General features: G+C 43.6%; 1 protein-coding gene across 3 annotated transcripts in view; it reads left to right on the top strand.

Annotated features, from left to right (window-relative positions):
- The first annotated feature begins 1,301 nt into the window (after positions 1-1,301).
- The window catches only part of DLG5 (discs large MAGUK scaffold protein 5), a 95,519-nt gene continuing 84,103 nt past the window's right edge, over positions 1,302-12,717 (top strand). For all 3 annotated transcript variants that reach the window (XM_084210861.1, XM_084210863.1, XM_084210862.1), the window contains exon 1: positions 1,302-1,734. In XM_084210861.1, the coding sequence (XP_084066987.1) occupies positions 1,434-1,734 (301 nt within the window). In that variant the 5' untranslated portion in view covers positions 1,302-1,433. The remainder of the gene's footprint in view (positions 1,735-12,717) is intronic.

The raw sequence follows: 12,717 nt of genomic DNA on the forward strand, positions 1-12,717 counted from the left end.
TCCTTGATATAAGTGGGTTACCACCACTACCAGTGAAGTCATTTCAGTGTGACTGAAACGTATGAAATGTGAATTTAAAATGAGAACTGCTTGTGGTCATTCTGCAGTCTGTTTGCAAATTAAGCTAACATTTGGTGCGAGTGATGTTGGCAGCCCGTTTACTTTCCGACAGAAAAGTTGTTACGCTCCTATGTCTTTCTTTGCTAAACAATTTTGTCCTCCTGCTCCGGCTGACTACGGACACATTCGTACTCTATTCGTCAATTACCTGGTCTCTAGTCATTCATGAAACGCTGAAGAAATTTACAAGGAAGATCAGCCAACAGCTATTACTAGTGTTTGGAGCTCCATTGCAAACTTTTGTTTTTGCAAATGCTAATGGACAAAGCCCGTAAGCAGTCTGTTACTCTTTTGACGTTTAGCTTTTCCCGGTTTAGGACGAAATAAATCTTGACGCCTGAAGTTGCCGCCCGGTGCCGAGGTCGGCAGCCTCAACAGGCGGCCGCTCCCGCCTTCGGGAGAGCGCAGCGGCACGGCCCGCCCGGCCCCGGCCCGTCACCAAGGCGGTAGCGCCGCCTTTGTCTCGCCGCCGAGACACCCGGGCTGGGCACCCCGTCCTGGCCCGGCGGAGCCCCGGAGGGAGGAGCGGCGGAACCTCCGGCAGGCCGCGCCGCGGGTCCCTCCCCGGCCCGCCCCGCTCCGCGCCGCACGGGGGCCGGGGGCGCCCCTGACTGACGGCCGGGGGTCGGGCGGCGAGCGGGCCGGGCCAGAGCGGGCCGGGGGAGCGGCGGCCGCTGCGGCGGGCGGGCGGCGCGGGGCGGGCGGCGCGATGCCGCAGCCCCGTCTCGGCGCAGGCGGCAGCTTTGTGTAGCCAATATGGCTGCGTGCGCCCGCCGATGAAAGGAGGCGCCTGGAGCTGAGCCCGTCTCCCGCACCCCCTCCCGGCCGTGTGGCTGCGGCGAGCGGCGGAGTGAAGTTATCCCGACTGCCCCGCGGGGGTGCGGGGTGCCGGCAAGCGGCGGCGCTCCCCGCGGCTCCTGCTCCCAGCGGTCCCCTCCCGCGGGCAGCGAGAGGAGGAGGAGGAGAAGTTGTTTCGCCGCCCGGGGGGGCGGAAAGGAGGCGAGCGGGGCGCCAGACGGAGGAGGAAGAGGAGCAGCAGCCCCTGACGGCGGCTCGCCCCCCGCCTGCTGGAGGAGGAGGAGGAAGAGGAGAAGGCAAAGCCACCCTCGGCCCAGGTCCTGTCCCAGCTCCGCTCCTCCTCTCCGGACGAAGTTTCGCCGGGGGCCGCTGCGGGGGCGCCGGGTGGCGGAGGAGGGCGGCCGGCGGCGCCCGCCCCGCCTCGGCCCGCGCCTCCCCGGGGGCGGCGGTGGCGGAGCGGCGGGGCCGGGGGCGGGCGAAGTTTGGCCGCCGGCGGCGGCGGCCCTGCAGCGGCCATGGAGCCCAAGCACAAGGAGCTGCTCGCCCAGTGCCGGCAGAGCCTGGCGCAGGCCATGACCGAAGTGGACAAGGTGGTGGAGCTGCTGGAGGCCGCCGGCGCCCTCGGCCCCCGCGACCTGCGCGACCTGGAGGCGGCGGGCGGCGGGAAGGCCGAGCTGCTCATCGCCCTGCTGCTGGGCAAGGAACGGGACCACTTCCAGGACCTGCGGGTGGCCCTGGAGAAGACGCAGCCCCACCTGCTCTCCATCCTCTACCTGAACGGCGTGGCGGGGACGCCGGCCGCGGCCGAGACGGCCGGTGAGTGGGGCCGGGGGCGCGGGGCGGGAGCAGGAGGACGGCAGCCGCTGCCCCCGCCCACCCCCGCCGGGGCAGCGCGGGCCCCTCGGGGCCCCCCGCCCGAAGGTGGGAAGGCAGCGGGCGGGGGTCCTCCTTTTCCGGTGGAGAATAAAACTCTCCCGTGTTTGCTCTTGGGCTCTCGATGCTTGTTTTCTGCTTCCGACCCTTTCGCTTTCTCTCCTGGCGGGAGAGAGACTGGTCCCCGAGAGGTGCCGCGGATGCTGCGCCTTGCTCTTTGGAGAGGCCAGCCTAGCCTGGTTCTTGCGGCTGCTGCCGTTCCCCAAAGTTGGCTGTCGTTTGGGGACTCGGGAAAACCGAACCCGGAGGTGGCGTTACACAGCCGCTTCTTGACCGGGCAGAACTGAAACTCCCCAGTGCAGCCACTCTGCCGGAGTTGGCCGGCGGGCAGGACTCCAGCAGATGTGCCTTTAAGTAAATATTGTCACTCTATTTCTCTGGACAGCCGTATGTTTGTTTGAGGCTATATTGTTGTAATTCTTCTTGTCGGTTGAAACAGGGAAGAACATTGATTATAATAGGTTAGAACATTGATTTAACTGCATATCCAGCCAGACGAGAAGATTTTGGGTGTAAAACACCTCCTTAAGTAAGTGGGGCTTTGATCCACAGGTCTTTCCCTATTCAACTGCCTCCAAAACAAGTCACAGCTTACTTTCATGTGTACAAACCAAAGCTTTGAAATTACAATAGGTGACAGTACATAAGGTCTTGCAAGTGCAGCTCTGTTTCTAAATGAAAAATTGGAGTAAATGGTAATTCTGTATTAAAGTGATGTGTAGGTATTTTTGTCCAGCGTGACCACATTCAGAAATGTGGGGTCTTTCTGCTGTTGTTACTGGATTCAGCATTTACAGTGTCACTACCTATTTACATTAGGAAATGCTTTGGAAGGGCTTTCTGACTCCTACAAATGATACAATTTCTTTAAGAAAACAAAGCCATTTAAGAGCTGCTTCTGTCTGGAAAATAGTCCTTGCATGTGTGGTTGCACTGTGTACGCTGCCCTTACTTGATATGCTGTGGATGGTAAGAGTTCCATAAATGCAAATGCTTGGGGGTCTTAGGTTTTGTTTTATTTCAGTGTAGTGTAGTGTATGGCCTTTTCTAATGAATATATGGCAGGACCTCACAAGATGGGGGAGAAATGGACTGAACAATAGACCTCAATACTTGAAACATTATGTGGTCTGACATCAATGGGAGATGAGGGCACTTACTGCCTTCCAGAATGGCACCCATGATGGCTTTGTATGGTTAGAGTAAAGCTCATTCTTGTCTTGTTGTGAAGCTGGATTGATGGTGCTGTGCTACCAGCACTCCCCAGGCTTAAAATCAAAGGTGTAAAATATGAAAAGTAGAAAAAAAATTAAGTATATGTTGGATGTAGTAGTAGTCTTAATTTTTAAAATGCAAGTTGGAATTGAAGAATGTCTTACAACGCTGAGTTCTTGAGGGAAAAGTAGTTTGATTGTCAAGGTGAGCTATATCCTGTTTGACTGACTGTTCAGGAGGCTTAATCTGAGTTAAACTAACATGTGTGTGGGGAGGGGTGTTTCTCTGATGTGATGAGTTTTAAAACGTTATTGCTTTCATTTATCAGTGATAATAAAAGCTAACTTTGAAAGTTATGGATTTGTTTTCCTTGTGATAAACATGTTTAAAAATTAGTTCACAGGAGATTGCTGACAGCGAGTTTAATAAATAGTAAACCATGGAAAGGTAGTGGACCTGAGCCTTCAAATACTGGTGTATATATTCCAGCCCCCCCCGAAGAGGTGTTATGGTAATTAGTCATGAGACTGCTTGTGTGTCCACTGAAACTCCCTGGTAATTCCTGGTCTTTTTGCGAGTTTGTCCTGGAGGTCTTTAAGACTTAATGTTTGGGAGTAACTGTGATAGAAAGGTTCTTGTTGAACATGTAATCAGTTTTATTCCAATATCTCCCTGTAGGAAGTTTGACCATCCCTCTGCTCTTCTTGTGCCATTTGGGAGGTTTACTCTTTTTCACTGGAGATATTGTAGGTGGATGAGTCAAGTCACTTTTTGTTTTTTGGCAAAAAGTAAGATGTACATGTGGCAGTGAGGAGTGTTGGATTATGTATTTGAAATACCAAAGTGAAACAATCCATGTCACGTAAAATGCCTTTATTCCTAAAAGTAAAAAATATATATCTCAAACATCCCTTTGATCAAACCTGTAGAGTTGAATAAGTTTGAGTTGAATAAGTTTTTTACATACATAATGTATATAAAAATGATAGCTTACAATGGTACACGTAATTTTATTATTATTTAGAATAGAAGGCTAATAAAATGCATATCACCTCAGTGCTTGTTGGAGATTAAAACTATTTGCAATCAATAATGTCTTGTAGTGGTGTTTGCTAATTTCTTTTTTCCAGTATGCTGCTCTTGTGAGGGAAGTGAGAATGTTATTTAGCAACATAATTTTGTTCCTAGTTTCAGAAATCTGCATGCACATCACTCACTACAGTAGGATGAGTGTTTCTTCATCTGTTTTGATGTGTGCAACGTATACCATTACTTTGTGTTTTCTTCCTTCTCAGTTTAAATATTGCCTCCTTTTGTACTTTAAAGGCAATGTGTGAACTCTGATAGGAACTCTGGTTGTTATTTATACCAGCAGTTCTTGTGACTGGCTGGACAATGTAGAGCTGACACTTTTATAAGTATTTATCTGTGCCACACAGAGGGAGGTAAACAGCTGGGCAGACTGCTCAAGGGAAATAACTGGGGTCCTGGTAGCTGCTGAAAGATTTTTTCACTCTTTCTCTACTTTACAAACAGCTTTTTTGTCTTTATAGAGCTTCCCCTTGTTCAGTCACCATTTAAAGACATTTGTCTTCCATGGGGACTTCTAATTGCTGATTTTAAACATTAAACTTTACAGTTTCTCCAATAAAATGTATGTTTTTAAAGTTTTCTCACATTTGAAATAAAGTGTAGTATGCCTAACCGTGTTAGTTAAGAGTGCAAAATCAAACAGGAAATTACCTTCTGTAAAGCAGAAGCTAAAACCAAGCGGGATTTTCTGTTTCATTTAATCATGTTTGAAGACTTTAGTTCTTTCTTGAGTAAAACCTTTGATTACTACATTGCACTTCTTTGTAAACATGAGAAAAATTGGCTCTGTCCATGTGAGAGTGGTTTCTTGGCTGATTTAAAATCTCCTAGTGTTTTACACATGGATGAATAAGTAGTGTGCTAAGTTTCTTCTTTATTTACTTGGGAGTGAATTTATAGATTACCGTTAAATACTTGTTTTGGCAAACGACCTCCATCATGCATCTGGGAAATCCTTATTCTGATGGAAGTACATATCCTTTATAATATGAAAAGAAATGATTTCTGAGGATTCAGTTGTCTCTTAGATATCTTGCTTACCAGAAAATATTTCATTCTTACAATTGCTATATGGGAATTTTGTGTCATATAAAGTGTCCATGACAATAATGCAGTGGAATGTGCTTCATTGTGACAAGTGCTACGAAGATGTATTTTCTTTACGTGTAATTAAAAGACCAGAGTGGAAATCTGAGGAACCTGTGTAGTCTTCAAATGGCTTCAGATAATGCAGAGCTTTGTAGTTAGATTTTTGTGATAGTACAAAGATGGGAAAAGGCAGATTTGGTTGTTGAGCTTGGAATTTGTTTTCAGGATGAACATGTGTGGCTACAGAGGTGCACTTTGTCTTGAAACTGAGCAAATTGATGAACTCAAAAGCTTCATTACAGCTTGCAGAGTAAATAAAGTTTTAGGTTCAGTTTTCTTTCCTATTAGCAGCTGGTCTTCTGTATTCCTCCAGCTGCAGTCAGTGAGCATGTGTTAGGCGTTAAAGGTGTTTTGTTTAACAGTTTCAAGATGAGAATTTAAGTTTTAGAACTCAAAATTGATTGCATATTTAAATATATCTTTAAAGGGGCCAGAAAGAAAGAAGATGGTTGTAGATTGACTTTGAAATTTTTTCTTCCATTGTTAATAAGACTTACTTTTTTCTAATTGTGTTTAGTCAGATATAAAATGTTAATTCTCAGTCAGAAAGTAAATGTGGACATGTTTAAGAGTAGGGAAAAAAGGAGGGATTTTCTCAACTTCTTCTGTCTGCTTTGTATATAAAAAAATGAACCAAGTTGTTTTGGGCAATATGGGATTTGAAATCACAAAGTTTTAAATATTTCAAAGTCTTTCAGCATATTTAAAACCAAACACAAAAGGCAAGCTCTGTAAGTATAAGTTCAGAAGATAGGCAACTGGGACCCACTTGTCTGACAGCATCACAGGAGACCCACAGGAAATGCAGTAGTGCCAGGGCTGACCTTGAAGAGCTGGAATCATGACTGCTTGAACCTGGTGCTGGGACATGCATATTTTGTTTCTTCTTTCACATCTCTCACAAAGTTTTGACTGATCCCCACAAAGCAGTGGCTGGCGACTGGCTAAAGGAGCAGGATTGAGAATTTGTGCTAGTGAGGAGCTGAGACTCTGGAGGAAGAGTGTGAGATGGGGAGGCAGGATGTGCTCTCCCTGTAGGCGCACAGTTTGTGGTAATTGGGGTAGGGTTGGGCTGAGCCTCATCCCCAGTGGGCACAGCTGTGAGAGCAGGTGAGCAGCACTGACAGCAATAAGCCATGGAGTGCCCAGGGGCACTGACCAACACCAAAGGGAGCAGAGGGCACACAGGTGTAAAGCATGTAGGATGAGGAATATATAAGGTTGGGCTGAAGAACAGGAAGGGTAGAAGCTTAAAGCCTTCTGAAGTGGTATGGTGTTGCTCTGTGTATTGTGGCTGTCTCGACTGCAGCATGTGCTGTGATGTATGCCGTGACACTCCCGTATGAGCAAGGTGGAAGAAAAGGCAGAAAACACCCTTCTCCAGGGGATGAGAATTAGTGCTGTAAGTGTGCATTCCTGGAGAGAGGGGAGAATGAGGAGAAATGGTAAAAGCATGATTTACTGACTCAAGGACTGAACTGACAATTTTGTAATTAAGTACAATTTATACTCCCTTCTGTCACTGAAAATTGAAGAGTGGGAGAAGTAGAGCAGTATGTTTGGGTTTTTCCAGACCTGTTATTAGTTCCCAGGGTAGCTATGCAAGTCATCTTGCAGGATTTCTTAAATCGTGTTGATGAAAAAGCCGGCAGTGTTCAGAAGTCACCGTTGGAGGAGAGGAGCACTGAGCAGTAATTAACCTCGATAAAATACCTGGCAGTTGTTTAGCAGTACCTGTGTCTTTTGATGATCTCAGATTTTTGGTATCTCGTGCAAGTGCCAGGATGAAAAAATTCAGGGGGATTCTGGCAAGTGTCTGGATGGGTATTCCCAAGGAAATGTCTAGTAGTAGTAAGTTCATGGAAGGAAGCTCTCAATTCCAAAGAAGGAAATGCATGTTTTAGTAGTTCATAAATCCCAAGGGTGGTAGTTCTCAATTACATTTTTGCTGTGCTTGGGGAGGGAGTGGGAAGAAAGCTGCCCACAGTAAACTCCCAGGGACATTGTTTTCATCAGAGTAAAGGGAATAATAACCCTTTTTGTGGTGTTGGTGCATCCAACTATCAAGTTGCTTTGGACACACACAAGACTTGGTGTCTTAGAAAATTAGACACGATCACTAAGGAAAGGCAACAGCTTTCTGTAATTTGCTCTTTACTTACTTCTTAAAGCTTAAAATTGCCTGTTTCAGAGGTTTCATATCTTTAGCTTGTTTTAACTACCGTTCTCAGTCTCACTGTTCTCTTGCAGCTGTAACCAGTCCTAGTTTGTCGGATTTTTTTGCACCCCTTGTCTAGCTAGTGAAAACCAATCCACTACACGGTTATTGACTTTGGTCTTTCCAGTTCTCTCAGTGGTCTCTAATATGAGCTAAGTATTTTTTTCCTCCCATTTGCTGCTTGCTTTTGTCACTTTCTGGGTTTTTTACCTTAATTTCTTTATTTTTGCTTCTTATTTTTCCTAGCTCCTATTGTTACTTTAATTATTATTTTCTAGCATTAAAATTCCTTATTCAGAACTCCAGTCCTTAGAAAGATATCAGTAAGTGTTAATAAATTGCTTGTAAGGATTCTTTACTCTGTGAAACCCCAAGGACAGAGGCATCTTTCAGAGCTGTTCAGTCCTATCATGATTTTGGCTGGGGTTAAGCCATGATAAACCACCAGCACATATTGGGTGTTGGTGTAAAGCAGTCAGTTCCTCTTTTGGGTTCTTTTCATAAGAAGAATTGTAAAATGCTGTATATATAGTAATGCTAAAACATTTCTTTATGTAAACTGCTCATAGTGTTGATAGATACAGAAAAAACATGTTGTTAGTGGATTCAACTTGTTGTGAAAAGAGCTGTAGTCATGTAGGTGAGACATCTAGGCTACTAAACTGTGTTGAGTAGTTCATGGTGAAACATTATTTGTGACCTTCAAGATGCAAGTTGTTGGCTGCTTTTTTGTGAACAGTGGCAATTTAGAACTGAATCATTCTGATGGAGGAGCTGGCGAATTAGCAGTGGCTGAGCTTTGGCTTGAGGCTAGCAATGCTTTACTAACAGAAGCAGATGAGAAGGATGCTGTCCTCTGAAGAGATCCATGTTGTTAGTCTGTCTCAAATGTTGGAGCCTGGCTCTTCCAAAAGGGACTTTTTTTTTTAGAGTTCCCAGTGATGCTGTGGTATATTAATTCTTGTCAAATGGGAGACAGAATTATTGAAATATTGAAGGAAGTCCATAGGGCTATTACTTAGAAGCCAATTCAAAATAGCCAGTGCCCAGTGTGATGTGCAGTATATGCCTGTCACGGGGTGTGGTGCACTAGCAGGTATGTTGATGCTGATGGGGTAATACCAGCCTCCACTCCTGTTGTAGCTAACAAATAAGGTTAACTCTGGGAACTCCTGTTGCCAGCTGTTGTGCAGGAGTCTGATCTCTGTGGAACACCCTTTCCAGGCTTCAGAAGCTGGCAATAGCAAGAACTGATGGCCCTTGAAGTTGATGGAAGTACTTAACTACTTGGGGTGAACACTGAACAACATTTTTCTAGACAGTCTGTGATTACTGGGCATACAGAATGACATACTACAACTGGAAAGCCCTTTTTACCCAAACTGGTGTCAGAGGAAGTTAAAGGCAGCCTATTTCATATATATAACACCACCTTCTTCTTCCTCACAGCTTTCAAAACCTCTAATTTCATAGTTCATGGGTTGAGCTGCTCAGCAGTTTGCTTGTTCACAGCAGTAATATGTTCTGGAGAGCTGCTCTTTGTATTTTTGAAAATCATATTTTTTTCCAGTTGTCTGATGAAGGCCTTGCATTTTTAATAGCCTGTATCACCCTGATTAAGATTTGCTGACCTGTAGCTGGAGGCAAGAAGCAAGTGAGAATGTAAAACCATTAAGTGTTTCAACTGGAGAGTTGAGGGGTTGGTTTTTTTGCAGACTTGTAATGTAGTTACCAGTTTATTATGTATCAGATGATAAACCAAAAAACTTCCCCACCTCCAAACCCTCAAAGCAAATGTTCTTTAAACTTATTTCAGAATTAGTTTTCCTAAAAATCTCCTTTTGCTCCTGCTTTTTATTCTACCTGCACATAATTGCTGATTCATAAACATGTTTGTTATTCATGTACTTACCTTCCAGCATGTGAGTAATCCCCATTTATATGTATCAGGTTGGGCATGTGCAAATGTTGGCAGAATCCAGGCCTTGCATACTAAGCTCTCTGGGTTGAACAATGTCATCAGTAAGGTACTTCTTGTACCTTAGAAAGTGAGCCTAATGGTTGTTTGCTGCTCAGTAGTGCTCAAAATGGAGTTTGTGTGGGAAGAGAGAGCTGTGGTGTAGGTAGGAAGGTATTTTCTTGAGGATGGATGTAAAATGTAGTGGCAATTGTGAACTCACTTTTGGTGTAAGTGAAGTGTGTTCTTTGGATGTTGGTGCACAAAAATCCCATTTCAACTCTGTTCTCTTTTTCTGATACTGACCAACTGACAAGTATAAGTATGGTTTTCTGTAGAAGAATCAGAACTTCTGGGTTGGGGAAATAAAGCTGGTGTAGACAATTTACAATCTATCTGAATTGTTACAAAGATATTCATGGGGTTTTTTAATAAGCACAAAGCTATATTTATCATCTTTATTTTATTCTATGTTTTTCTTGTTTGTTTTTGGTTTTCTTGTGGCTAGCTTTCCTCTATTGCATGCTTTTGTGGAAAAGTCACCGAAGGGGGAATTTTGTGACTTGGGTAACCATGTGATCTAGCTCTTTTTGGAGCACTTATATAATCTCAGTTTGCCTTCCGCAGTTATGATCCTCTTGCAGAAAGAGGGGTTGATTGAGTTGTTGGGAGTTCTTCAACTAGAAAGTGACAGAAGATTGACAGATGTTGTTTTAATGACTTCTTTCAGGGAATCTTGATACTTAGTTTGAAAGTTCTCTTAAACACTTCATGCATAATCTTGTGAACACTTGCAGTGATTTTTAAGAAGATCTAATTCTCATTTAGGTCATGATGTGTTTTTCAGGTGGTGAGCAAATGTGTGTGTTTAATGGTGGTGAAATCAGATTATCTAAAGGTTTTATTTGAGGCTAAATGCCCAACAAAAAATACCCATTTATTAACTTCACTTTCAATATTCAAAGTAGTCATGAATTTCCAGCCTGGTTTTTCTTTTCTGAACACTTTGATGAGAGGGAACAATGTTATTTGAGAGCTTGCTTAAGCTTTAATTGAATGTAGGATGTGTTTTTACTCTTTCAGTTTAAAGGCCATTTGACTTTAGTAGGTGTGGTTTAAAAGAATATGAAATGCTATGGTCTTAAAGAAAAACAAAACAAAGAAAAAACTCCCCAACAAACAAAAAGTCATAACAGTAGGCTTTCCTTTGTGATTGATTAACTGGTTTGTTACTGTCATTGGTTGTTCCATCACGTACTTCTGATGTAAGGCTGGACTCTGAACAAACTCTGTAGGCGTACCTAAATTTTAGTAATGCTGAAAGCACAAAAAGCAGTACTAAACCTTCTCAAGATCACAAAAGAGGTAGTCTCAAGAGGGCATTCACTTTCAATTCTATTATTTTCACCTTGAGGTATTGGTATTTTTCCCCTTCTTTTAATGTAGGGTGTACTGAAAATCTGACCTGTTCAATCTCTTTTCTGCGGCAATCAACCTTTTGAAGCTCAGGCTCCTATTTTCCCTTCTCTATTTAGATATGCTGCCACAGTTTCCTTTGCTGTGCACAAGCAATCCTTGCTTTTTTTTTATGGGGAAATGTCAAGTTTTGAGGGTTCTAGTTACCTTTAGGGCATACTGGGAAAGGATGCTTTCTGTAAGATGCATTGATTACTTTTAGTTAAGGGTCTGATTAGTTTGCCTCAAGGCTTTAACCTGCCTCCCTCCCTGTTGAATAACCCAGGGCTGACTTAGGTATAGACTGCAGACATGAACTTTGAGAGACATGTAGTGAGGTATTTTTCTAAAGTGCTGCCCTTGAAAATGTGTAGGCCAGCACTTCAGGTATGCTCTATTTCAGATATATTCATTTGTTATCCGGGTTTGTGAACCTTTCCTATTTTCCTGGCACCTTTGGAGTAATCAGGAGTATTTCAGGGGCTGCACTGCTACGAGTGTCAGAGCAGTGTTTTTGCTGAAAAGAACGTTCCTTGGTAACACAGAGTAGTAGTTTCAGATCCTAGGGTCAGAGATACTTTCTGCCTTGGAATTTTAGGACTTGGTAGGATGTCAGGAGCATGGGTACTAATATGAAAATCAGTAAAAACATACAAGAAAAACTTGTCTGTCAAGGCTGGTGGCAGTCCTGTTCTCTACAACAATGTTTGGCTGAAACCTCTGTGTAGTGTGTGCTGGACTGGAAGGAAACACAGTGTAAATGCTGAGCTGTTTTTCTATCCCTGGCTGAGTTGATCTTCAGTGATATCCTGTGCATACATGACTTGCATAAAATTTCATTTGTCAGGGAGTACCTCATTATATTGTCTAGAATGTCAAATCTCAATTTAATTTAAGAGCCAACTATAGCAAATTTCTTCAGTGCTGCAAAATGCCAGGTTGTTCGTGTGGTTTTGATTCTTAGCTCGTCTTTTGGGCCCCTTGATTTCCTCTACACCAGTGATAAGCAGAAGGTAAAGGCAGACTGGTGGAGCTGGAAGGATTGCAGTGGCTATTGCTTGGCTGCAGGAATGAACACTTTATTGCACTGTGCTCTCTTGTAAGGAATTTCAGGGTGCTGCTCTGAAAAGTTCTTCTGCAACTGTACATTGCAACAATGCAGAGTGGAGTTGATTTGTTTTGCCCTGTATCTGTTTAGCTTTCTCTGGTACATGAGCCAGATCCTTTCTGGGGGTTGTGGTAGCTGACAGAGGAAATCAACATAGAAAGTTCTATGCATTCATCTCATCAATTGCATTGTATGTGTACTTTCGTGTGTGGAAATTTTTTAATACATGCTTCTTTCTTAATGAGAAATACTTTTTAAGAAATATATGTATTGAAAGTAGATAAGATTTTTAAAAACTAATTTTCCCCTATCAAAATATTTTGACTTGTTCCTACAGTGCACCCCTAAATTAAGGATTTGCTGAAGTGCGGTTGCCTATATTTTTTTTACCATGCAAGACACAAATGCACAGCCATAGCTAAAACCATTTTATTGCATATTGTGGTGAAATAATAGCTTTTGAGAGATAATAAATGTTCAGAATAATTCCCTGGGCTTATCACAGTAAGAGGAGGTGAATTTGGATCACTGAGGCTATAGGATTTCTGACCTTATGGATTAGATCATGAGGCCCTGGCCTTGATTTAATTCTAAGTAGTGCCTAATGTAGATAGTATCTGCATTTTATGTGATCTGTTTCATAAAATAACCAAAAGTGTGCTTCCTTTGCTT

This window comes from Fringilla coelebs, assembly GCF_963513975.1.
Source record: "Fringilla coelebs genome assembly, chromosome: 8".
Taxonomy (NCBI): domain Eukaryota; kingdom Metazoa; phylum Chordata; class Aves; order Passeriformes; family Fringillidae; genus Fringilla; species Fringilla coelebs.